This window comes from Mustela erminea, chromosome 21, assembly GCF_009829155.1.
Source record: "Mustela erminea isolate mMusErm1 chromosome 21, mMusErm1.Pri, whole genome shotgun sequence".
NCBI lineage: Eukaryota > Metazoa > Chordata > Mammalia > Carnivora > Mustelidae > Mustela > Mustela erminea.
The window spans coordinates 2,880,090-2,905,658 of NC_045634.1; the positions used below are offsets into that span (position 1 = coordinate 2,880,090).

At 50.4% G+C, this 25,569-nt stretch overlaps 1 protein-coding gene across 15 annotated transcripts in view; it reads left to right on the plus strand.

Annotated features, from left to right (window-relative positions):
• The window catches only part of ANK1 (ankyrin 1), a 207,698-nt gene that overhangs the window by 167,718 nt on the left and 14,411 nt on the right, over positions 1-25,569 (plus strand). For 11 of the 15 annotated variants that reach the window (XM_032328988.1, XM_032328990.1, XM_032328991.1 and 8 more), the window contains 14 exons: positions 704-801; positions 902-1,126; positions 2,145-2,305; positions 2,580-2,791; positions 3,341-3,545; positions 3,915-4,011; positions 4,283-4,511; positions 5,429-5,554; positions 5,652-5,771; positions 7,025-7,103; positions 7,394-7,468; positions 9,204-9,335; positions 10,129-10,275; positions 24,301-24,859. In XM_032328988.1, the coding sequence (XP_032184879.1) occupies positions 704-801; positions 902-1,126; positions 2,145-2,305; positions 2,580-2,791; positions 3,341-3,545; positions 3,915-4,011; positions 4,283-4,511; positions 5,429-5,554; positions 5,652-5,771; positions 7,025-7,103; positions 7,394-7,468; positions 9,204-9,335; positions 10,129-10,275; positions 24,301-24,859 (2,465 nt within the window). The remainder of the gene's footprint in view (positions 1-703; positions 802-901; positions 1,127-2,144; positions 2,306-2,579; positions 2,792-3,340; positions 3,546-3,914; positions 4,012-4,282; positions 4,512-5,428; positions 5,555-5,651; positions 5,772-7,024; positions 7,104-7,393; positions 7,469-9,203; positions 9,336-10,128; positions 10,276-24,300; positions 24,860-25,569) is intronic. The other 4 variants (XM_032328999.1, XM_032329001.1, XM_032329000.1 and 1 more) reach the window with 1 other exon arrangement.

Below are 25,569 nucleotides of genomic sequence, written 5' to 3' on the forward strand. Positions count from 1 at the left end.
AGTCATGGGAAAGCTTTGTGTAGGAGGCAAGTCGTGAGGGTAGGTGGACAGGGCCAGCGAAGGAGAGGGGCAGGGGCATCAGGCCCCCCCTGGGAGCAAGAGCAGGGTTGGGAATGAACCCAGAAGGGACCAGGGCCAGACTCAGACCCTGCTGGCTTTTGTGAGTGCTTGTGATATGCAAGTCCCCAGGCGTGGCAGCCCCAAGTCCCTGCCACCGCGGTGTCACGAGGGGCAGGGACTGTCCCATTTACAGATGAGGCCACAGGAAGTCCCCAAGGGAAGGGTCTGCTCTGGTCACCTCCTGTACCTCAGATGTCTTCGTGGCGAGTAGCTTGCTCAAGCTAAGTAGCTAGTAGGTGATGGTGCCTGGCTCCAGTGGTGTGTGAAAACCAAGCTCCCTAGAACGGGTTTCACACTGGGGTGTGGCTGGAGGGAAGAGTGGAATGGTCCGCCACGTATGACCTAAAAGGAGCCAAGGAGAAGCCATGATGGTAGGATGAAGTCTGGGCTTCCTTTTCAACTCCAGGAAAGCCTTGTCCTTAAAGGTTCAGTGGTGAGTGTGTGGGACTACTTCCTCCATCCGGTCACTTGCTTCCTGGCAAGGAGAGCTCCTGAGCCCCCCCAGCCCAGAGCACCACCCCTGGGCTAGCCAGCCCCCGTGGCCCAGGAAGTGATGGGACATCTGGCTTCCTCTCCTCCTCAGGCGTCTAAGGAGTATGACGAAGACTCACTCATCCCCAGCAGCCCGGCCACAGAGACCTCAGACAACATCAGCCCCGTGGCCAGCCCTGTCCACACAGGGTGAGTGAGCCCTGTGACCGGGCCTCGCGGGTTCTGGGTCCTCCCTCTCCGCGCCGCAGAGCGCGCGCAGAAGCCCGACACGGATCTGCCTGGGCCGTAGGTTCCTGGTGAGCTTCATGGTGGACGCCCGAGGAGGCTCCATGCGGGGGAGTCGGCACAACGGCCTGCGGGTGGTGATCCCCCCCCGGACGTGCGCTGCCCCCACGCGCATCACCTGCCGCCTGGTCAAGCCCCAGAAGCTGAGCACGCCGCCCCCGCTGGCCGAGGAGGAGGGCCTGGCCAGCAGGATCATTGCGCTGGGACCCACGGGGGCCCAGTTCTTAAGGTGAGAGGTCACTCACGCTGGACATGCATGGACGCCACACGAGTCCCCAGCCCGTCCCTGCCCTGCTGGTCGGTCACGGCCGCTTCTGCGGCAGCCACCCACAACCAGCCTGGCCTCCGAGCAGAGGGAAAGGCAAGCCCCGCACCAGGCCTTGGCCTCCCCTCCCCTTCTCCCAGACACACCAAGGAATGTATAGACAGATGCGGCTCACTGCTCTCAAATTGTACGGGACTGAGAAGACGGGGCTCCTTTGGGGGCCCCCAAGGGTTTAATTCTTTAAGCTCTAAAGTGGCATTTCTAGAAGACAGCGCTACAGCGTTGCCCCCCAGGACAGGATCAATGGGCTTCAGGGCCCTATTCCTTGCCTTTTCTGAAGCGAAGTGCGGAGCTCTGCTTGAGCTGGTTACGTGTCAGGCTCTGTGGACGGTAGCGGTCATCTGTCTTGCCCTGGGAGCCTGCCTGCCCACCGTTGTCCCGTGCCGTCCCCGCCGCTGTGCTCCCGCCACAGCCGGCAGAATGCTTTGGTGTGGACTTTCCCTTTTCCGTGGGATCATCGAAGTCTCCCTCTGAGGGAAATGTCATCAGCACTGGTGAACAGAGGAGGCAGCCGAGGCTAGGAGAGCTTTGGTCCCCCATCTGGGGACATACAGGGATGTCCAGTGGGTCCTTGGCATCAGGTCCAAGGTCTGGGTAACTAGGTTAATAGGTGAGCCTCCGCTGTGGCCGTGGCAGGAGGGCCCCCTGTGAAATGGGATGGAATCCCATGCTCGCCGTTCCTCGGGGGCCCGGCAGCGAGTGGGGGGCCCTTGGAGCATCTCAGGAACCCAAGGCAGGTCTCTTTCCCTGCCGGGACCTGCCCCTGGGGTGGGCCTCACTCTGGCTGCAGGATCTCTTCTCCCCCAGGTGGGGACACACTGTCCCCCCTCTCCTGTCCTTTCCCCCTGTGCCTAGCCGCCTGCCTGCCGGCATGCACACCCCCCTCCATGTCCCTTGCCCCCACTCTTCTCTGTTCCCTCAGCCCCGTGATCGTGGAGATCCCGCACTTCGCCTCCCATGGCCGTGGGGACCGCGAGCTCGTGGTGCTGCGCAGTGAAAACGGCTCTGTGTGGAAGGAGCACAGGAGCCGCTACGGAGAGAGCTACCTGGACATGGACCAGATCCTTAACGGGATGGACGAAGGTAGCGGCCCCAGGGCAGCCTCCTTCAGAAGGGGGATTTGTGCTTGCAAAGTTAGGGTGGGGCCGCCTGGGGTCAGGGGAGGTGGGTGAAACTGGAGTTGGCCCCAGCAGGTCCGGTTCCGGGTCCCTGGGGCATCTAAGCGGGCGCCCAGATCCCCCATGCCCGCGGAGGGGCCGTGCCTTAGGAGCCAGGGACGAGGACGTCCTGGGGACACAGGGGCTGAGCCTGCAGCCGGTGTGACGGGGGCGGGCGGCGCTGTGCCGTGTGATTCCAGAGCTGGGCAGTCTGGAGGAGCTGGAGAAGAAGAGGGTCTGTCGCATCATCACCACCGACTTCCCTTTGTACTTCGTGATCATGTCGCGGCTGTGCCAGGACTATGACACCATTGGCCCCGAAGGGGGCTTCCTGAAGAGCAAGCTGGTCCCGCTGGTGCAGGCCACGTTCCCCGAAAATGCTGTCACCAAGAGAGTGAAGCTGGCTCTGCAGGTGACACGGCTCTCTTTCTTGCCCCCCACCGGCTCAGACAGAGTTCCTGGAGGATGGGAGGAATTCAAGGCCCCCAGGAGGACAACCCTCTTCCCCAGGGCGTCCCCCCACTCTTGTCTAATGCCTTAACATTCCAGTTAGAGGTGTGACCTTCAACCTCCAAAGAAAGTTGGGTGGAGAGGAAAAGGCAGGTGCTGCCTGTTAAGTTGCAAAACACCCCCCACCCCCCACCATAGGGCATGCAGCCACAAGTCTTCCTGGAGAGCTACCTAATTCGGAGCAAAGACCAAATCATCCCTCGAATGAGATGCAGGAGGGAAAGGGGGAGAAAGGGCTCTAGAAAGACAGCCGAGCAGTGACCTCAGCCCAGAGTCAGCTTGTGCTCAGCAAAACCAATCTGCAGGGTCTGACAGTGGAGGGCCCCCCAAACCCCCTAGGAATCTTGGCCCTCTACGTGAACAGCCTGCTGTCCTTTTGGGGGTGTGCTGGCCCTCGCGAATAAGGCCCTCTGCTCCTCGAGGCTGAGGGTCCACCTTTGATGCCTCGCAGGCCCAGCCTGTGCCGGATGAGCTGGTCACCAAACTCCTGGGCAACCAGGCCACGTTCAGCCCCATTGTCACTGTGGAGCCTCGACGCCGGAAGTTCTACCGTCCCATTGGGCTTCGGATCCCACTCCCTCCTTCCTGGACGGACAACCCGAGGGACAGCGGGGAGGGGGATACCACCAGCCTGCGCCTGCTCTGCAGTGTCACTGGTGAGAGGCGCCCCTTTTGCCTCTGTTCCACCTTCTGGGCAGCCACAACTCCCTGTGGCCACACTCAAGGGAGATGGGAGAGGGTGAAGCTGGCCGTCAGCTTTGCTATGGCTTCCCTGGAGGACGTGCTCTTGGAAGGGAAAGAGGGAAGGGGGATCCATGTGAGAAGAGCCCCCTCCATGGACTGGCCCTCTGACCCCTAGAGGAGAAGTCGCCAGGAGGAGCAGGAGAGTGTGTGAGCAAAGCTGTGCTCAGGCCCCCACCGAGGGGCCCGGCTCTGCCCTTCCACACTCTGCCCTTAGCATCTCGCCAAGCTCTGTGTCTGCCATCTGAACGCCGTCCGCCAGCCCGTCTTTGCTCCCGTTACAGGAGGAACAGACCAAGCCCAGTGGGAAGACATAACGGGGACCACCAAGCTTGTGTATGCCAACGAGTGTGCTGCCTTCACCACCAACGTCTCTGCCAGGTAGGGCGCAGCCCCCCTAGCCCAGAGACCCCAGACCCTCTACCAAGGGGGTCAGCGCTGACCCTCCTCACGCCCCATCCTCATGCTTCAACCCTCCTGTCCCGGGCTTGAAACCGAGACGGGGCCCTCAGCTGCCCCTTTGCACACAGAGGCCGCACAGTGACCAGCGGGCGTGTCAGAGCAGCCATCACTAGGGTGCAAAGGTGCCTTCGGTCGGCACAGAGCTGACACTCTCCATCGGACACACTTCCGATCAGCCCCCTCTGTCTAGGTTCTGGCTGTCCGACTGTCCTCGGACTGCCGAAGCTGTGAACTTCGCCACTCTGCTGTACAAGGAGCTCACCGCGGTGCCCTACATGGCCAAGTTCGTCATTTTCGCCAAGATGAATGACCCCCGTGAGGGGCGTCTGCGCTGCTACTGCATGACAGACGATAAAGTGGACAAGACCCTGGAGCAGCACGAGAACTTCGTCGAGGTCGCTCGGAGCAGGGACATAGAGGTACCGTGCCTGGCTGTGCCCGTTCTCACCACCGGGCGTGCTCTTACGCTACCCCTGCCCGCAGACTGGGGCACCCGGGCCGGAGAGGTGAAGTCACCCTCCAAGGTCACACGCTAAGGAAAAGGCAGAGGAAGGATTTGTCGCAGCAGTCTGAGCTCAGAGTGCACGAGCTCAACCGCTATGTCAGGGTTCTGGTAGTGCCCCGATGAGGCGGGGAGGACGGCTGGACGAATGACACGAGAAGAACGGAACGAGGACTGGACTGGAGCCTATTCCTGGCTCCTGGATTCGTCGTGTCAAGATGGGCAAGGAGCCAGAACCGTGCCAGACGTCTGGCCTCAGAGTTTGTTCTGAACCTTCCGCAAGGGCCAAGGGCACGGGGCTGGCCCTCTGGAGCCATACCTCTAGTTCTGATTCAGGAACTAACTGGACAAAGCATTTCTTCTCTTTGGGCCTCGGTTTCCTCAACTGTCAAATGGGTCTAATGATAACATCTCAGTTGAAAGCATTATAGGCACAGTAGGGATTTCTGTAATGTGGTCCTTTTAGCACTTTTCATAAACCAAATGTTTCTGAACAGGTGTCAAAAGATCCAGCTCCCCTGGGGAAGCCCTGTGATAATCCTTTAGTGGAGTTCTAGAGTTCTCAGATGGCGATCTTGACCCACCACCCAGGGATATACAAAGATGCTTGCCTATTATAAAATCCTTTGAAGCGAGAAAGCATGCCTCGCCCATTATAACCTCGGAAACAAAGCCTTTTTTGAAAGAAATGGTGGGGTTTCTTGGAGCATAGCCCCCGTGTCTGGTGCAGTAGACGGGGCATGAGCTGGCGAAGGAAAGACCGGAGCTGGAGGCAGGAGAGCACTGGCAGGCGAGTCTCCCTGACCAGCTGTATCTGCTTTTCTCCTCCTGCAGGTTCTGGAAGGAATGCCTCTTTTCGCAGAGCTCTTTGGGAACCTGGTACCCGTCAGAAAGGCTGCCCAGCAGCGGAGTTTCCAGTTCCAGTCGTTTCGGGAGAACCGCTTGGCCATACCGGTGAAGGTGCCGATGAATCCTCCGGGTCTCAATCTGGGAGGCAGAAATCTCGAAGTCTTTGGAATAGCACGCCTGAGTCTTGCCTTTGTGTGCTTGAATTTAGGTGAGGGACAGCAGCCGAGAGCCAGCAGGGTCCTTGTCGTTTCTGCGCAAGGCCATGAAGTATGAGGACGCCCAGCACATTCTCTGCCACTTGAACATCACCATGCCCCCCTGCACGAAGGTGAGCTGCCCCCGGGGAGGGCCCTTGCCGGAGGGAGGGTGTCCCCGCACAGACTCAAGGTCAGGTGCTTCCAAAGGACTTCTTCCTGTTGAAAAGTTGCCTTCGAATTCCCTGAGGTCCAGGAAGGCCTTTGGCTGTCCCCTGGACCCCTGACTGTGGCTTGGCAGAGTGCCACCCTCCCCCCAAAGCCCTTCCCGCAAGCTAGGAATGATGCCAGCGTCAGCCCTCGGGATGAGTGTTCTCACTGTGGGCCTTGGGCCCTCAAGGATGTTCTTTCTCGAAGGTTAGAAGGAGCGCCACAGGCATCCACCGTGGCATGCCTTGTCCGAGGCCTCTGAGACGTAGAACCAGGTGTCAAATGGCTCAAGGTTACTGGCCATTTGCAGGTTTTTTTCCAAGCCCCTTTTTCATGTACTTGCTTATCGTCCCCAGGGTGTCAGGCCCTCAGAGAGGGGAGACCTTGTGTCTGAGCCGCTGCAAACAACCAGATTTTTGAGCTCAGCAAAGGCGTCCTGACCAAGTATGTTGACTTATCCATCCCTGTAAAAGCCTCAGAGTCACCAACCACTAACCTGGGGACTTTGGAAGGCTCAAGCATCTCCATGTTCTTGTTCTTCTGCTGCCGCTGGCAACGGGTGGCCTTCCACGCCCTACTCGGGAAAAAGCGGGGCTTTGTCCGTGTGTTGTGGCTCAGTTTCTCTTTACTGTCCAGGGAGAGTGTGAACCAACCTCTCTTTCAAAGGAGGGTTTCCTGCAGCACTGAGCAAGCCTCTGGGTGCTTCTCCTCAGGGCTGGGCTGCTAGGCCTCGGGCCAAGTACTGAAAACGGGTCTTTTGAGTATAAAGGAACCCGGAAAGACAGACTTGGTTTTTCAGTTCAAACCCCAGCTCCGCCGCTTATGAGCGACCTTGGGCAAGTTACTTCACCCGTCTGTGCCTCAGTACCCTCATCCGAGCGATGGGAGTCGCACTAGTACCTACCCAGAGGCTGTCACAAGTGTCAGACAGGGCCTGGCCAGCGGGGTCAGGGCCACACGAGCTCGCCCTCAGTGTTCTTGTTCCTGTTAATAAAGGATGCGAATGTCTCACTCCCTCTCGCCCCCACCTCTGTGCACACGCCTGTTCTCTGCTCCAGAGAAACAGAGTCACTCACTGTTTGCCACGACGGGTGTCCAGTCCCTCCCCACAGCCCACGGGCTTGAAGGCGCTCCACGATGGGGAAGGCCCAGACCCACCGTGTCCTTTCCTCTGCAGGTGAGCAGTGCCGATGAGAGGAAAAGGACTCTGACGCCGCTGGCCCTGAGATACAGCATCCTCAGCGAGCCCTCCCTGGGTATAAACCTCTTTACAGGGCATGCCCCCTGCCTTTCCAGAAGGTTGCAGGTGACATCCCTCCCCCTCGCTCCTATAAGAGCTCCGCGTTGATGCACTTTGCTTGGCCTATTATGAGCAGAGCATGGGGAGCCTTTGGCCCCGGGTGGCACCTACCCCTCACAGGCTTCGCCGTGAGGACGCTGAGGTCTTCTGGTAAACTGAGCCTCCATCTGAGGTCACTTACTCACACCTGCTGATGCTGTGTCCTGTCAAGGCTACTGACCGCAACCCAACGTTTCTTCTCCCCAGGTTCCCTCAGTGGGACAGACCGAGCAAATATGAAGATGGCTATTATATCAGAACACCTCGGCCTCAGCTGGGCGGGTGAGTCGGGGAACTGGGGGCAGAAGGGCACTTTGCCAGTCTACACACGGCCCTGCAGCTCCTGCCCCCTCACGAACAACCTTTTCTCACCATCCTTAGTGCATCTGATGTGTGACTGTCTCAGATAAGTCTGTTGACCCAGCAGTGCCTTTGCGTGCCAGTGCAACGTGAGCTCCCTCCTCCATTTCTGCCGGGATTTCTTTGTAAGAAAGAATTAAGTTGTTTGGTTTTATTTTTTTTTTCTTTAAGATTTTATTTATTTGAGAGAGAGAGAGAGGGCGACTCTGAAGCAGACTCCACACTGAGCACTGAGCCCAGCTCGAGGCTTGATCCTGTGACCCCGGCATCATGACCTGAGCCAAAACCGAGAGTTAGATACTTCACCAACTGCCCCACCCGGGCACCCCAGAAGGAATTAACTTTTGAAGTTACAAGAGACCTTAGACTCTGGTTCACCTCATTTTACAGATGGGAAAACTGAGACCCCGCTAAATAAAATGGCTCTGGTTTTATAGCTAGTTAGTGAGAGAACTCTGGAAAACCATCCAACAAATAAAAAACACAGACAAAAAAACTACATCTCCTGACCACCTGTCCACTGCTCCCCACACTCACGTTGCCCTTCCTCAAAGCCTGGCTTTGTGGAGGGAAAGAGAGAAAGAAAGAAAAGAAGTCTCAAGGTTACCTAATAATCTCTGGCTGTCACTGAGGTCAACCAGAAGTCCCATCCACAGCAAGGGCAGATCTCACTTTGGAGTGAGGCTGTGTGTGGGAAAAATTCCGTGAAAGCTCAAAATGTGTTTTACTCAAGTCACCAGCCCTATGACTTAGTCCACTCCCCCTTTTTTGTTAGCTTTCATATGAATGGACTTCCTTCATTAGGCTCCCTGTAGAGAAGGCTTCAGAAAAACCCAGAAACCTTAGCAATAACCTGCTGAAAGACTTTGTGGGAAAAATTTACAACAGAGGTTCAGGGACTATTCAGTTCTTAAGCCAAAAAAGAATGTCCGTTGCTGCTGCTTGTGCGTGTGTGTGCGCGCACGCGTGTGTGGTGCGTGTACATTCTGATTCTTACTATCCCTGTCCCTCTGGTCTTCCTCATCCTTGAAATTGGACTCTGAGGCTGTTCTCCCTTCCAAAGCACCTGTGAGAAATAACAATAAAAACACTGGGAGGGAAAAACTAACATTCTGTGTTACTGCCTTGCATTCAGACAGGAACTTGTATTTTCATTTTAAATGTAAATAATGCCTTTCCCTGAAGAAACCTAAGTGCAGAGATGCATTTCCATTCTAATTGCTTTCTGGTGGAAAGTAAGTGGCATCCTGGTGTCCTACGGACGGCCCTGGCGCAGGTATCCGGAGGCTCAGCCCGCGCCTGGCTCTGGCATTGGCTTGTTCCGTGACCTGGCGTGAGCGCTAGACTTGCTGAGAGGCTCAGGGTTGTCATCTCGTGTGTGAAGTGATGAAAGAGTGAGAGGACATTCATTCATTCGTCGTTCACTCCTTATTTTTTGAGCACTCCTGTTCCTGCCCCACTTTCTGGAGATACAAAGATGCAGGTGTCTCTGTTTCACTAGGCACCTCTGCATGGGAAAGACTACCAAATGCAGGGCCAGGCTGTCCTTTAGCTCCCGGCACTCCCTACCGGGTGCCTCCACTCCACGATGCCCAGCTGGGGAGCCGGAGCCGGGCTCTGGCGTAGCTCACCCTTGGCTTCGGGTCTTTGCTTGCAGAGTTGGCTCGGGAGCTGCAGTTCAGTGTGGAAGACATCAACAGGATCCGCGTGGAAAACCCCAACTCCTTGTTGGAGCAGAGTGTAGCCTTGTTGAACCTCTGGGTCATCCGTGAAGGCAAAAACGCGAACAGTCAGTACCATTAAGCTAAGGACGCCTTCTCTTTCCAAAGCCCGTGCCTCTACACCCCAGCGGTTCTTCCTCCAAACTCCAATTGGGATCATGGCCTTTGGAACCAATCCCTTTTGCACTCGGGCTCTGTCTCCCTGTCTCTCTCACACACTTGTCTCAGGGTCATGGGGTCCTCTAGGCAATCCTGTCACAAGAAGATAGGAGAGTCTCAGCCTTAGCCTGTTTCCCGTCTGAGTAAGAGGACAGTCACGCAGGGACCGAGATGACCCCTAGGTGCAGGGGGTGGGACTTCCTGTGGACATGAGGACTGCCCTCTGAGGACAGAGCATGGGGGAGCAAATCCCGCCTGATGTGAGACTATCTTTTCCTCCCACCTGGAGGGAAGATTTGTCTCAACTCTTTCCATCAGCTCTTCCTCAAGTATATTCCCAATTCTCAGGAACCGTGAGAGGAAACTGTTTGCATTTGCATCTCAAATTAACTGGCAAGGACCAAGGATTTCAAAAGGACAGTATCCAATTCTCCTCCCTCTCATTCCCTGTGGACTTTCTCTTGGAGGACAAAAAACAGTCTCTCCGTACTTTAAAATTGGCTACCATTAGGGGTTTAGGAAAGATCTGTGGAAGGGTAACAAAATATTCCCCAAAGAGGCAGGTAGTTTTGATGCTGAAAAAAGAGACAATAAATCGCCCCCACCCCCCACTTCCCACCTGCCTAGTTCTAGAATCCCCCCCAACCCACGATGATGAGAATCCCCTCGGCAAGCGCCCCTTCTCTTCTCCCCGCCCCACAGTGGAGAATCTGTACACAGCCCTGCGCAACATTGACCGCAGCGAGATCGTGAACATGCTGGAAGGCTCGGGCAGGCAGGGCCGCAATCTGAAACCTGAGCGGCGGCACGGGGACCGGGACTACTCGTCGTCACCCTCCCAGATGAATGGTGAGTGTCTTCTGGAAGGAGGCGGGCTGAGCTGGGTGCCCCTCTCCAGGCACCCGTGACACCTGATGAAACCATCTCTCTCCCTTTGGTGGGAGGTCCACCTCCACGCACTCCGTCCCTGGTGGTGGCGAGCGCAGAGGCAAGCAAGACAGATGGGGCAGAGAGGCTCCCCGATGTTCTCCACAGTCGACAGGCTGGTGGTGTGGTCCCAGGGAAGAGTTGGAGTCGGAACAGGGGCTGGGATCCCCACCCCTCCCTGTGGTTCTGTGCCAGGAATGGACCCTCTCTGGGCTTGTGTTCTCATCTGTAAAACAGTCAGTGATAGAGATGCAGAGGGCATGGAGATTTGGGCCCAAGATCTGATGTGGATAAGCTGGCTGGTATTTTCAGAGTCCTGGTGTGGCCCGTCTGTGAGGCCAAGTGGGCTCCTTTTATTTTTCAGTCTGGTCTCTCCTCTCTTTCTCTCTTTTTTCTCACCCCTTCTCTTTCCTCTCCCTCTTTTAAATGTGCTTCGAGCATGGCGCAGACCCCCAATGTGCCCAGTCCCAAGGGGAGGAAGCCCAGAGGCCCCTAACCTTTGCCCCCAGGACTCCCACTAGGTGTGGGGGGGGCCTCCCATTCACCTCCTTCCTCACAGCAACAGTGGAAGTGGCCAGCTGCATGAAGGAGGGGGCTAGGTGGGGTCCCCCCACTCCTTTCCCCTCACTTGCCCTCTCTCCAGGCCCTGGGCACAGAAAGAGCAGAGGCCCTGCTCTTCTGCAGGAGCCAGGAAGCTAGGGTTCCAGTTCCTTCCTTTCTCCTGACTCCTCGAGCTGCTGCGCCAGCTCCTCTTCTCTAAAGCCCGCAAGTGAGAGTCGATTCCCGAGGGTCCTTTACAGACCTTGGAGAAACCATTTTAATTCTCTGGTGCCTATTATGCCCCCATGGGCCAGCTGCACCATGCTGGTTTCCCCAAGCTCCTAGTTCACAGGCAGCCCTGGCCATGCACTCATGTGCTGGCTGCGCGGGCGCTGTGGCCCCAGGGTGGGGTGGGGGGCGTGCCCCCTGCGTGCCCCCCTGCGGTCTGGGCACGGGGCCTCCTTCGGCCAGGTGGGGACTGTGCACGCAGAGCCACTCACACGTTTCTCTCCCCCATGTCCTGTGCCTCCCGAAACATGCCATCTAGCACCCCTGGGCGCAGGGCTCGTCTGTTGATCACGTCCCGTCGTCTTCCTCTTCTGCCTCTGACCTCACCCGGACCTCTAGTCCACTCATTCTGTTGCACTGCCTGTCTCCACTGTCTCGACCTCGGCCGGGTGGGCAGGAGCCGTCCACCTCCACCGATGCATGTCGTGAAAGACTTCTAGCCCTCGCTCCCCACGTGGCTCACGGCTGCGTGGGACGGCGTGTGTGCACGCGTGTGCACGGAGGCGGGAGGAGGCGGGGGTGTCTCTGGCTCCGGGTAGGCTGGGTACTGCGCACTGCTCACTCTTCACACCTGGCGTAAAAGGGCTCCGAGGCAGTGGTCCACCCCCACATCCCTCGGGGGACCAAGCCAGAGCACTGCGGGGACTGTGAAGGAGCCCAGCTCCCTTCCATGGAGTGGGGGGAGGGCAGCTAAGGGACTGAAAACTTCAGGAGATCCACATGACAGGGCGCACCTCCTTTTCTCTGTGATATCTGGTCACTGGGCTGGGTTTCTTGACATTCCTGGGGCTGCTTCAGTTCAGTCAAATCAGCAAGTTTGTGTTTTTTTGTGCCCCAGTTATAGACCTAGAGGACAGCAGGCACGTAGAATTATGCGAGCATTAACAAGGCAGGAGGACAATTAAAATTACTTTAAGAGGATGGATACCATGTTAAGTGTTCTTACCACAAAAAAAAAAAAAAGTCCCAGACTTAGGCATCTGTGAGGCTGCCATCGGCCTGCAGAGCCCAGTGCCTAGACAGAGTCCGAAACCCCTCTGTGGGACCTGGGCGCTGATGAAAAAGGCTCTGTTTTAGTGGGTCTGCTCATTTGGCAAATACTTTCTGAACACCTGCCGCGTGCCAGGCATGGGTCTAGGCAGGAGAGATAAATCAGGTCTCGGACAGACATGCACAAAAGTCCCCCAAAACTCTGCCTCCAGGGAACTTACCTTCTGTTGGGAGAGTCAGGCAACAACGAGATATGAAAGTGAGTGACCTAATGTGCTAGCAAAGGGAGGGAAGAGGGGCAGGAGCAGAACTCAGAGGGCAACAGGAGGCCAGCTCTTACAGACTGCCCTGAGGACACTGGGTCACTGGCAGTGAGCTAGAGGCTTTGTCAAGAAAGAGTATCCTGATGTAACTTAAGTTTTCACAGGATTGTTGTTGTGTTGATCTTAGACAATCACAAACCGAATGCTTCTGTGCATCCTGGCTTCTCTGTCTCGCCCCGTACCCCCTCCAGCAGGCCTCCTGATGGACAGAGGCTGGGTGCCCTCCATGTGTGCTCCCCAGCACGACCCAAGCAGTCGTTAGCAGACGACTTGCTCTTTCTGCTCTGCTTTTCTGGCACTAGAATTGCCTTCTCTCTGTTTATCCTGCCCACTTTCCTGTCCCAGGAAGAGCATCTCATATCAGGGTACCATTCTGGCCTGGAAAGAAGGGACAGGAGGACTGAGAGGTAGTAGGCTGGGGAGAGAGCAGCAGCCCACGGTTGCCCTGGCTCTCTCCTGGACAGGGACCCATGTGGTCTTGCTGCCCGCGTAGCCCTCTGCACAGATGTCACAGTGGGACGTTTCCTCCTTTGCTCTTTACCTTGCTTCTTTGCTCATCTGAACCTCCTTATGAAGCGATGGTGAAGAAGGGCAGGGCTTGCGTGCTCTGTGGCAGTCAGGAAACAGAACCTTGAGGTCTGTTTTCCTTCCTTTGTGACCCCTATTGCCATGTGCACCTGGCCTGGTCAGAGCAGAAAGGGGATTAAGTTCAAAGGCCAGTTTTCTTCCCCTCCATAGGAGGGGACTGCCCTGGGCTCTTGGGTAATAAACATGAAGAAAAAAATTCCTATAAAACAAAAACAAAAACAAAAAAAAAAAAAAGAAAAGCATGTTTCTAAAAACAAATCAGATTTCTCATATAAGAGGAAAAAAATAGACATCTCACATCCGCACTTGTCAGGTCCGTTTGTTGGACAAGTTGGACATGTGATAATGTCTACTTAGAAATAAAATGTGTTTTACTTCTGTCAACTCCTGAATCAGCTGGCGAATGCAGCTCTTGTCTGAGGTCCGGTTGGCTGTCTGCTCCTTGTCTAGCTTGCTACTAACATTAAACTCTGAGAGTGATCATTACATCTTGGTTATCAGAGACCCACAAGGATAACCAGAGATGAGGAGAGACTTGGGTCAGGACTGCTGGTCTGTGTTCTCCCCCAAAAGTGGGATCTGTAGTTGCCTCTTACCTGATCTCCCCAAAAAGCAACCCCAGAGTGGGGAGCTCTAGACTGAGGGATGGGTTGATGACTCAGGTGTGGCAGAGCCATGGGAGATTATTAGCAAGATGGGCACTTCTGAAACTCAACCTCAGGGACTCAGCAGACCTCATTATGGCGCAGTCCACCCCAGATTTTGTGAGGTAATCCTCATGAGGTTGTCTGAGGCCTTACGAACATTGCTCTTAGTAGTGATTCCCACTGGCATTGTGTACGGCCACACACAGCCTCGATCAAAGCTTCTGGGGATGTGGATAGATCAGTGGGGGTCCTCTGGGGCCTGAGAGGGAGCAGCGAGGCATACACCATAAACATTAGTACTACAGGAAGGGCTCTAGAATAAAGAAAAAACAGGAAGTCCTGGGAGAGGGTATGCATGAGTTCTCTTCATGGACACATTTCATTTGGATGAAATCCCATTAAAGTGAACACCATGTGAGTTTTAAGGAAGAAAGGTCCCAAAGGGTACCAAATGAGCCTTGGGCATTCTGTGGCCAGTAGAGCTACCCTCTCCTGTCTTTATCAGGTCTTACTGAGACTCCCAAAAGTGACAGAATATTCACTTGGCTATAACCGACAGGTTGTTTAAGATGCATTCCACTTCTGGCCAAAATGAGGTAAATAAATAAGGACTGAATATACCCTCCTGCTTAAAACAGCCCCTGATACTCCAAAATGGGCCAAATATATGAAACAACAGTTTTCACAACTTTGGACATGAGTCAACAAAAGACAGTGATCCATGGAATGTGGGAAACAATTGAGGAAAACTCTGTAATTGCTAGTTTCTAGGTCATGACATAGAGAAGAAGAATCCAAGAAGTTTCCCTAGGTTGGAGAGTTGTTGAGAATCCAGAGAGAATAGAGCCACTCGAGTTGCGAAGATGTAGAATACCAGGGAAGACCCAGCTGCTTAGAGAATTCTGTGATCTTCAGATTCACTGAGTGGGATTAGATATTACAGAAGAAAAGATTAGTGAATTTGACAACATAGTGATAGAAACTCTTCAAAAACCCAAAAGAAAAGAAAAATTTTTAAAAGCATCTGTGATCTTATATTTGTGAAAATAGAGTTCCCAACAGAGAATGGGTGAAAAAGCATCTGAAGAAATAAGGGCTGGAAAATGTCCAAATCTGATGAAAACTATAAATACACAGATCCAAGAAGTTCAGTGAATCAAATGCATGAAAAACACGAGAGCAACTATAGCAAGGCATATTTTAAACAAACTGGTCAAAACCAATGATAGAGAAAGTCTTGAAAGTAGCCAAAGAAAAAGGGACATGTACAAAAGAAAAAAGACAAGAATGATTTCAAACTTCTTGTTGGAAACAATGCAAGTCAGAAGACAGTGAAGCAACATCTTTAAAGTAGATCACATCTTTAAAGAATACCTCTAAAGTAACCTAGAATTCTAACTATACCTAGCAAAAATAGCTTTCAAAAATGAAGAGAAATAAAAACTTTTCAAAATATACAAAAACTGAAGGAATTCATCACCAGGGGACCCATGCTTCAGGCAATGTTAAGAAATAAATGAAAGTCTTTCAGGCCAAATTAAAATGATGCCAGACAGAAATATGGATCTATAAGAAGGAATTAACTGCCAAAAATGTTAACTGCGAGGATAAATACATAATTCTCTAGTTAGTTACATTATTTCTTCATTATTTAAATCTCTTTAAAAGATAATCAATGATGTAAACAAAAGTAACAACAACGCAATGTTGGGTTTATAATATATGTAAAAGTAAAATGTATGATAACTATAGTAGAAAAGTAAAATAAGTCGAGGGAAAAATGGAGGTATACTATTATAAAGTGCTTATACTATACACCAAGTGTTATAATTTCACTTCAAAGTACACTGTGATAGGGCACCTGGATGTTTCAGTCGCTTAGGCATCTGACTCCTGTTTCTGCTCAAGTCATGGTCTCAGGATCATGGGATCAGCCCAGCCTCAGGCTCCACATAAAGTGGGGAATCTACTTCTCCTCACCCTCTTCCTTTCCTCCTGCTCACACACTCTCAGTCTCTTTGTCTCTCTCTCTCTGAAATAAGTAAAAACCTTTTTTAAAAAGTAGGTTGTGATAGGTCAAGGATGTATATTATGAGCCTTAAAGCAACTACTGAAATAATAAAAGAGAATTAATTATACCTAATAATCCATCAAAATGGATCAAAGGGAATTATGATAAATTATAATTAATCCCAAAGAAGACATACAAAGAAGAAAAAGAGAGGAACAGATGGGACAAATAGAAAAGTAGAAATTAGCAAGTGATATATTTATTTAATAAATAATCTTATTTAATAAGTTTATTATTTAATACATTTATTATTTATTAATAATAGTATATTATTAAATATACTATTATAATTATATAATATAGATTATATTTCTATTATTTTCTATTTTATTTTTAATTGTTAAGCTTATTTATTTTTAATACTTATATTTTAAATATAAATGTATTTATATTATATGTAATTATATAATATAAATTATTATATTAAATTTTTATTATATTTGATAAATAATCTTATTAAATATAAATGGTCTGCATACTCCAGTTAAAAGGCAGAGATAGTCATACTGCATAAAAACGTAAATCTCAGCTCTGCCCTTCAAATATCGAAACACAAATTCCTTAAAAGTAAAAGGATGAGAAAAGATAAACTGTGCTAACATTAATCAAAAGACAACTGACATGGCTATATTAACATCAAACAAGTAGGTTTCAGAACAAAGAATATTACCAGTGAGGAAAAAAATAATTTCATAAGCAGTTCATCCAGAGGGCTTAATAACCCTAATGTTTATGCACCTAGTAATATAGCTTTAAAATGCATGAAGCAAAGACTGAGAAAACTGCCATGAGAAATAGACAAAACCACAGTTATAGTGGGAGATTTCAAAACCCCTGTCTTGATCATTAATAGAACAAGTAGAAAAATCAGTAAGCATATAGAAGGTTAGAGCAACGCTATCCTCCAGCTTGACCTAATTGACACTTATAAACATTTTACCGTATGACAGTAGCAGGCACGTTCCTTCAGTTGCATCTGGAACTCACACCAACATGGACCATATTCTAGACCATAAAGCAAGTCTCAGATTTAGAAGATTTTGGAATATACAAAGCATGTTCTCTGACCACAGTGAAACTCAATTAGAAAACAATAACAGAAAATCTGGGAAATCTCAAATATTTGGAGCTAAATAATTCACTCCTAAATAACCCATGGATCAAACAAGAGAGTAAAAGGGAAATTAGAATATAGTCTCAGTTGAATGTAAATAAGAACACAAGACATCAAAATTGATAGGATGCCAGTTGTTATGTGTTGGACTCAGCCTATCAACAGCTAGTATTGTGGCTGGACCAGCCCTCTTGGATCTTATTATGATTGTAAGATGCCCATTAGCAATAACCACCAGGCTTGCCGTGGTGGGGGAGTTTATTACTTACAGAACTTGAAAATTACATAGCATATTTAGGACCACATAGCAAAGTTGTGAGGAGAGAGACAGAGAACAAGCTTGAGGCTGGGGTTCTGCTTTTTGGGGGTGGTTAAGAATTGGGGCCTAGGCTCTTATGGGCTCCCTTTTTTTTTTTAAGATTTTTTTAAATTATTATTTTTATTTATTTATCTTATTTATTTGAGAGAGAAAGAACACAAGCAGGAGGGACATGCAAAGGGAGAGAGAGAGGGAGAAGCAGACTGCCTGCTGAGCAGGGAGCCCACGTGGGTCTCAATCCCAGGACCCTGAGATCATGACCTGAGCCCAAGGTGGATACTTAACCAACTGAGCCACTCAGGTGCCTCTCATGGGCTCACTCTTCATTGGTAAATTTAAAACATAAGAGTGGGAATTTAAAGCATGAGAAAATAAAAATCAAGTGACCCAAATGATTAGTTGCTGAAATCAACCAAGATTTACGTAATAGAGGGGCTTCAGTCAGGGGAGGTGGTCTGGCCTTTATCTAGTCATGGGCCTGGCAATGTGTTTATTTGAGGTAGCCACCTCGGAAGTGGCTACCTGCACAGTCAAAGCTTAGGTCAGGCACTTGCGTTACAGAAGCTAAAAAAAGAAAAAGTAAAGAAAACACACAGTCAGAGCTTATACAACACTAGTAAGGCAGTACTCAGAGGGGACGATGTCCACATGGGAAAAGAGAAACTTTCTCAAATTTTAAAAGTTAGCCACATGACAGAAAGGAAATACCCAACTCCAGCCCTTGCTAGCTATCTTTTCCCACCTCAGGTAGAGGGAAAAAAACCTTAATACTTGTGAAGTTCATAGTCCAAAGGCATAGAGGCTCACGAAAAGACTGAGACCAAAACATAGGACTAGAGAATGCTTTTCTTCCCTCCACACCTCACCACTGTATTACTAAAGGCCTATTCACAGCACTTCCTTTCATTCAGTACATCACATCTGGATATCAAGAAAAATTTGTAAGACACCCCGAAAGGCAAAAAACACAGTTCAAGGAGACTGAGCAAGTGTTAGAAGCAGTCATGGAAAGGGATGTTGGAATTATCAGACTGGGAATTTAAAACAACTATGATCAATATGCTAAGGGTTCTAATGGATAAAGTAGGCATCATGTAGGAGTAGATGGGTGTTATAAGCAGAGAGGTGGAAATCCTAAGAAAGAACCAGAAAGAAACACTAGAGATGACACCATAAATGAAGAATGCCTTTGATGGGCTTACTAACCCAGCCACGGCAGAGGAAAGACTCTTTGAGCTTGAGGCTAAGTCAACAGGAATCTCCCAAACCGAAAAGTAAAGAGAACAAAGACCGAAACAGAGTAGAATATCCAAGGAGTGTGGAGTGACTACAAAACGTATCATATACACATGATGGCAATACTAGATGGAGAAGAAAGAAGGGAATAGAAGAAATACTTGAAAAAATAATGACTGAGAATTTACCCAAATTAGTGTCGGACACCAACCCCCAGATCCAGAAAGCTCAGAGAACACAACAGGATAAATGTCAAAAAAACTATGCCTAAGCATATCATTTTCAAATCACAGAAAGTCAAAGATAAAGAAAAAAATGCCCCAAAAAGGGGGGTGGGCAGGAAGGAAAAAACCTTACCTACAGTGGAACAAGATAACATCACATCTGATTTCTCTTAGAAGCCCTACAGACAAGAAGGAAGTGAAATGAAATACTTAAACTGTTGAGAGGGAAAAACACCAACCTGGAATTCTGGATCCTCTTAAATTTTATATTTCAAAAGTAAAAGATGAAAAAAGACTTCTCAGACAACCAAAAATTGAGGAAATTTGTTGTCAGCAGACCTGCCTTACAGAAAGGATTAAAAGAAGTTCCTTCGAGAGAAGGAAGAGAGTATGGGTGGGGAACCTATGGATGGACATTAAGTAAGGAAGAGCATCAAAAAAAGATTAAGTGAAAATAAAATAAAAACAGATTTTCTTATTCTTAGTGGTCTACAGTTTGTTCAAAATGATAATAGCAATAACATATTCGATTACGCATGCACACACACACACACACACACATGCTTATGTGTAAGTGGAGTGAACGATGAGTGGTGGAATTAAGATTATTTTGTTATTATAAGGTACTCACACTACCTGTGCTCTAGTGTTATTTGAAAAGGGGACTGTATACATGTATATTGCAAACACCAGGGCAACCACTAAAAAAATTTTTTAAAGAAACATAACTAATATGCTGAGAAAGGAGAAAAGATGGAATCATATAAAATGCTCAGTTAAAACCACAAAAGGCAGAAAAAGAATAGAAACAAAGAACGAGGGCAACAAATAGAAAAGAGTAGCAAATGCGGAGTATATCAATCCCACTATATCAAGAATCATTGTGAGAGTCAGTGGTCTAAATGCACCAACTAAAAGACTCAGAATGCATCAAAAAACACATACTGTCTGTATGAAAGCCATTTTAAATATGAAGACACGTGTAGATTTAAAGTAAATGGGTGTACAAAAATAAACCATGCTAACGCTAATGAAAAGAATCCATGAGAAGCTAAATTAATTTCAGGCAGAGCAGACTTCGAAGCAAAGTTGTCAGGGATAAAGAGGGGCATTATATTAGAAAGAGGTCGGTTCTCCAAGAAGGCATAATAATCCTTAATGTGTATGTGCCTAACAACAGAGCACCAAACTGTGGGAGGCAAAAACTGAGAGAACGGCAAGGAGAAACAGATGAATCCACTACCAGAGTTGGAAACCAGCATCCCTCTATCAGAAATGGACAGACCTCGTAGGCAGAAAATGGGTGAGGACACAACTGAACTCAACACCATCAGCTGGATGTCACGGACGTTTACAGCCTACTTCAACCAACAGCAGCAGAATACATATTCTTCTCAAGTTCACATGGAACATGCACCAAGTTAGACCATATGCAGGGCCATAAGATACACCTTAATAAATTTAAAGAATAGAAATAAATAAATCAATATAATTAATCAGATTAGCAAACTAAAACAGGAAAACCATATGGTTATCATAACAGATGCAGAAAACATATTTGACAAATCCAACATCCATTCCTTATTAAAACAACAACAACAACAAAAGACGGATAAATTCATGGAACAGAATGGAGTCCAGAAATAGAACCACATATGTAAGAACAACCGACTTTCAACAAAAATACGAAGGCAATTCATGGAGAAAGGAAAAAGGGGCTGGAACAATTGGATATTCACAAGCAAAGATGAGCTTGGATTTATACATTACATCAGCATGTACAAAAATTAACTCAAAGTGGATGGTAGCTTAAATGTGAAACCTAACATTAAAACTTATAGATATTAACAAAAAACTATACAACTTCTAGAAGGAAACATAAAAGAAAACCTTAGAAAAATCTTGGGCAAGGCAAAGATTTCTTAGCTACGACGGTGGAAGTGCGATCTGTACAAAAGATAAATCGGGCTTCATCAAATTTTAAAACTTCTGCTATTCAAAATACATTGTTAAGAAAGTGAAAAACTAAGCCACAGATTGAGAGAATATATTGGAAATAATCATCTGATATAGGACGGGTATCCAGGATATATAAAGAATTCTCAAAACTCAATAAGAAGAAAACAAACACTCCAATTTTTAGATCAGAAAATTTGAGCAGACCGTTAACCCAGAACAGACACAGAGAGCAAATAAACACATAACAAGAAGCTCAGCATTATTAGTCATTAAAAAAATACAAAATAAAACTACAAGGGAGATCCTGCGACCCCCCCCCCCTTTAAGAATGGCTAAAATGGAGAAGACCAGTCATATGAGGTGTCAGTGAGGATATTGGGGGAACTGACCCTCTCGTCCACTGCTGGTGCGACTGTAAAAGCGAACAACCAATTTGAAAAAGACTTTACTTCCTGAGAAGATAAAATGCACCTACGATCCAAACACCCGGTTCCCAGGTGTGTGTCCCAAAGAAAAAGCATACGTTCACATGGACAAGCAGCTTGGTTTGTAACAGCCCCAAACCGGAAGCAAGTCACATGGCCACTCACAGGTAAATGGGTGAACCACCTGTGATGCATCCCCCTAATGGAACACGGTGCAGCGGTAACAATGGATAAATCATCGCTGTGCTCAACAGCACAGTGATACCCAAATCGCTGCACCCCGTGAAAGAAACCAGACTGGAAAGAGTATACACTGTATCACTGTATAAGTCCATTTCTAGAAAGTTCTGGGAAATACAACCTCATATACAGGGACAGAAGCAGATCGGTGGTTCCCTGGGAACGGGAATGCAAGAAGGAAGGATTGCAAAGAAACGTGAGGACACCTTTCAAGGGCAATGAATGTCCCTCTTTTTGTTGTGATGATGGTTCCTTGGAACTTATTCAATGGTCTACTTTAAAATATGCGCACCTACTGTATGTCAGCTATAACTCAATAAAGCAATTTTAAAAGACACTAATGGTGAAATCGAGTGACAAGACCACTCTTTCTGTGTGCCCTGAGCCGGTTGCTGAACCTCTAGCTTGCTAATCTATAGAGTAGGGATAATATTGCTTTCCTTGTAAGATTGTTGTGATGACTAAAAATGACATATTTAGTATGGGTGTTGTTTTTTTTTAACAAAATAGGTACTTAATTAATTAGTAATGGAAATAACATAATAATGCTCTCAAAAATAAGAAGAGGGGCGCCTGGGTGGCTCAATTGGTTAAGCATCTGCCTTCCTCCCAGGTCATGATCCTAGGGTCCTGGGATTGAGTCCCACGTGCGTCGGGCTCCCTGCTCAGGGGGGAGTCTGACTCTCCCTCTCCCTCTGCCCTTCCCCCAGCTAATGTGCTCCTCTTGCTCTGCTCTTTCTCTTAAGTAAATGAATAAAATCTTAAAACAAAGGGGTGGGGGATAAGAAAAATAATCACTTGACTCTTAAATGTTCTGCTGGTATATTTTCCAGAGAGATTTCCTTAGAGGGTTAGAAGGCTGTTGGTCCTGGTTTCCCAATTCCTTAGGTCATGGTTCCACATAGAGTGACTTGGATTTAACATGGGAAGATTTGGCCCACCGGTTTCTCCTGCTCTCCCATCTCCTCTTTGTGCCTCCTTGTTTGGCCAGAGCTGTTAGTCTATAAGCACCCTGTTACCCTCCCCACCCCCCAGCCCCTGATGGTCTTTTCCTCCTTCTCAACTTGAGCCTTGGGACCACAGAGACTTCTAGAGATAGATCAGTCAGGGGGAAAACTCTCCCAGGATGATGAAGAGAGGATGTATGTCAATCATACAGCCTGGTTCCTGGCACCTGGGACACATATGCATCAGCGATGGTGGCTTTACTAAATGTGGCTGGGGGTATCCGTCCTGGCTCCTGTGTCCTCCTCACACACCTGGAGAGTTTTGCAGTAGTCACCAGGCCCTAGGGAGTCCCAATCCTGTTCTAGGGAAGTGGGAGGGAGAGGGAGACACCATTCCTGCCCTCCAAGAGTGTACTGTCCCACGAAGCAGCTTAACAAGGACCACAGGACGGGTTCAAAGATGAGGGAGACGAGGTGAGCCAAAGTCGCTGGGAGAATGTCAAGAAAACAGGGCGACGAGAACCTGTCTTATTTGTGTGTGTTTGTGTGTTTGTAATCCTCAGCCCAGGCACTGTGCCTGGCCTGCAAGTGGCCCTCGGTTAGTATCTTTGGGTTGAACAAGTGAGTGAATGAGGATAACCACAAGTAGAGCAGCAACAGGCTGCATTCCAGCCTAGGGATGAGGGTCCATTTGGGTGGGAGAAAGGCCAAACCCGGGGAAGGGCTGGACGCAGGGTGGTGAGGGGTGAAGGGCAGGACAAAGAGTCTGGACACTTGGCTAGGGGCCTCTCTGGGCACAGGAAGTTCCCTAGAGACAGCAGGGGCAGCTTGCCCATACCCAGGGGTCCTGTTTTGGTGCTACGGGGTCTTTAGGCTCCGGTTTCCCAACTAAGTTGAGCTGGATGGAGAAGCTTGCCTTCTGGTCCCTTCACCAACCCACAGACTGGCACAAGGTCTGACGTGGAATCAGAGGGCCTCTTTGCCCTATCCATGGACCCCCTCTTGTGTCTAGAGGAGAGCGGAGGAGCCAACTGACAGAACACTGTCAGATTCCTCATATGCTTACACGTACCCCTCACTCGGGCTCTGAGTCACTTCTGAACATGAGGGAGCCCATGTCAAAGCCAAGCAGAAGACTAGCAGGGATGCGCATGAGAGCCGGTCACAAGGAGCAGACGTATGAAAAGGCTACAGCGACCACCGGGCCAGGCCTGTTCTAGCTGGCCGCAGCCCCACCAGCTCACCGCTGACCTGGGCCCAGTGGGAACAGTGCAGGGCCTACAGGCCAGGAGCTTCTGGGCAGAGCCGGAAGTACCCGCTGACGGGCCTCCTGTTGCCCTCTGACCCGGTCTCCCCCATTCTGAACCCTAAGAACTCTCACTCACGCCACTTAGATCCCTCAGAATTTCCAGAACCCGTCTGTAACTTGAAGAAGAGTGACTTCATCTGAAACCAAGTGGTTTCCCACTTGACCACTGCACCGAGGGTGGGTGTTCGGCCCCTCCAAGCTTGGTTACTGCCCCCAGATCTGGGGAGGCTGGTCCCTCCCTTGAAGGTACCTCCCTGGCTGGTTTCCCCAAGGCCTGTGCTAAAAGGATGTTTTGAGCAAAGAAAGAGCACCATTTCTTTCTGCCCAGACGTCAAGCGGTGGGCTTTCATCCGGTTGGAGACAGATGGGAGCACAGATCCTTCAGATCAGGACTTCTTGATCTATCGCTCTGAACCGGAGAAGAAAGAACTCCAGTCTCTGCTCTTTGCCATTCAGCAAAGGAGTCCTTGTCTCCGCCACACTTCCCGCCTGTCCCCTACCCATCCCAGAGCCTTGTTCCTCCTGCCCCCGGGCCCTGGGCAGCAGCCACAGGCCTGAGCGTTGGACACTGAGCTTGGAAAGCCTCCCTACCCGCAATGCGCATGCGTGTCTATGGCCGTGCCTGTGCGTGCGTGTGCGTGTGCGTGAGCGTGAGCGTGGGTTTGCACGTAAGCCTGTGTGACCGAAATCGCTTCTGGAGCATGTTGCCCTCTGTCTGCCCATCCAGGTTACTCCTCGCTGCAGGACGAGCTGCTGTCCCCCGCCTCCCTGCACTACGCGCTTCCCTCTCCGCTGCGCGCAGACCAGTACTGGAACGAGGTGGCCGTCATAGACGCCATCCCCTTGGCGGCCACGGAGCATGACGCCATGCTGGAGATGTCTGACATGCAGGTGTGGTCCGCGGGCCTCACACCCTCCCTGGTCACTGCTGAGGACTCCTCTCTGGAGTGCAGCAAGGCCGAGGACTCTGACGCCACCGGCCACGAGTGGAAGCCGGAGGGGGTGCTCTCCGAGGGACCCCAGGGCTCCACGCTGGGCTCTCTGGACCTTGTGGAGGACGACACAGTGGATTCAGATGCCATAAATGGCCTTATCGATTTGCTTGACCAGGAGGAAGGTCAGAGGTCAGAAGAGAAGCTGCCAGGTCACGAGAGGCAGGAGGACGCCCCAGGTGCGGGGCAGGACTCAGAGAATCAAGTGTCTCTTGTTGCAGGCCAGCAGAGGGTGCAAGCCCACATCACAGAATCCCCCAGCGTGAGTCGGGTGATGGAGATGAGCCAGGACAGGTAAGGGGCTGGGCGTCTGGGGAAGGGTACCTTCCGTCTTCCTGGGCTTTGGGGGTAAGCAGGTGAGGGGGGGTAGGCAAAGCAGCTCGGTAGGGCACTGGCTGGCCTCTTGAGTCCCCCCGCCGTCGCTCGGGCCTCGGTCCTGTGGGCATGGAGCCTGATCTGCAAAGGCCAGTCCTTGCCTAAGATGCCCCTGGGCGTGACCCGCTGGAGGGAGGCTGGGGGGCGGGCGTGAGGAGAGAGACCATGAGGCTCAGGCCAGCCACCTCTCTGGTGAGGTGAGGGTAGGCACTCTGGGCCCTGGTGCTATTAGGCACTTGTTGGGGAAGACCATATTTAGAAAGCTGGAGGCACCAGGGAGGGCCAGGCGAGTGACTCAGGCAGTCACACAGCCTGCGTGTGACAGAGCTGATAAGGTGCCCTTCTGCTCTACCCGCTGAAAGTGTGAGGTTGGGGGGCTTCATAGGGGCGGGGCAGAACTTGTGGCTGTGGAGACACTGGGGCTCTCCTGGGCCTGCAGCAGGCGGCCGTGTGGGCAGGTCAGGCAGGGAGCCTTGGGCAGACGCCGAGGGTTTCCGGCCTCAGGTCCGATTAACATCTGTGGCTGGGGGGGCCCGCCACACCCGCGGGGCTGGGCAGACTGCAGAGGACACTTTGGCCTTCCTGGACTGGCATAGGAACTGAGCCACAGTGGCCCTTTCCCCTAAAAT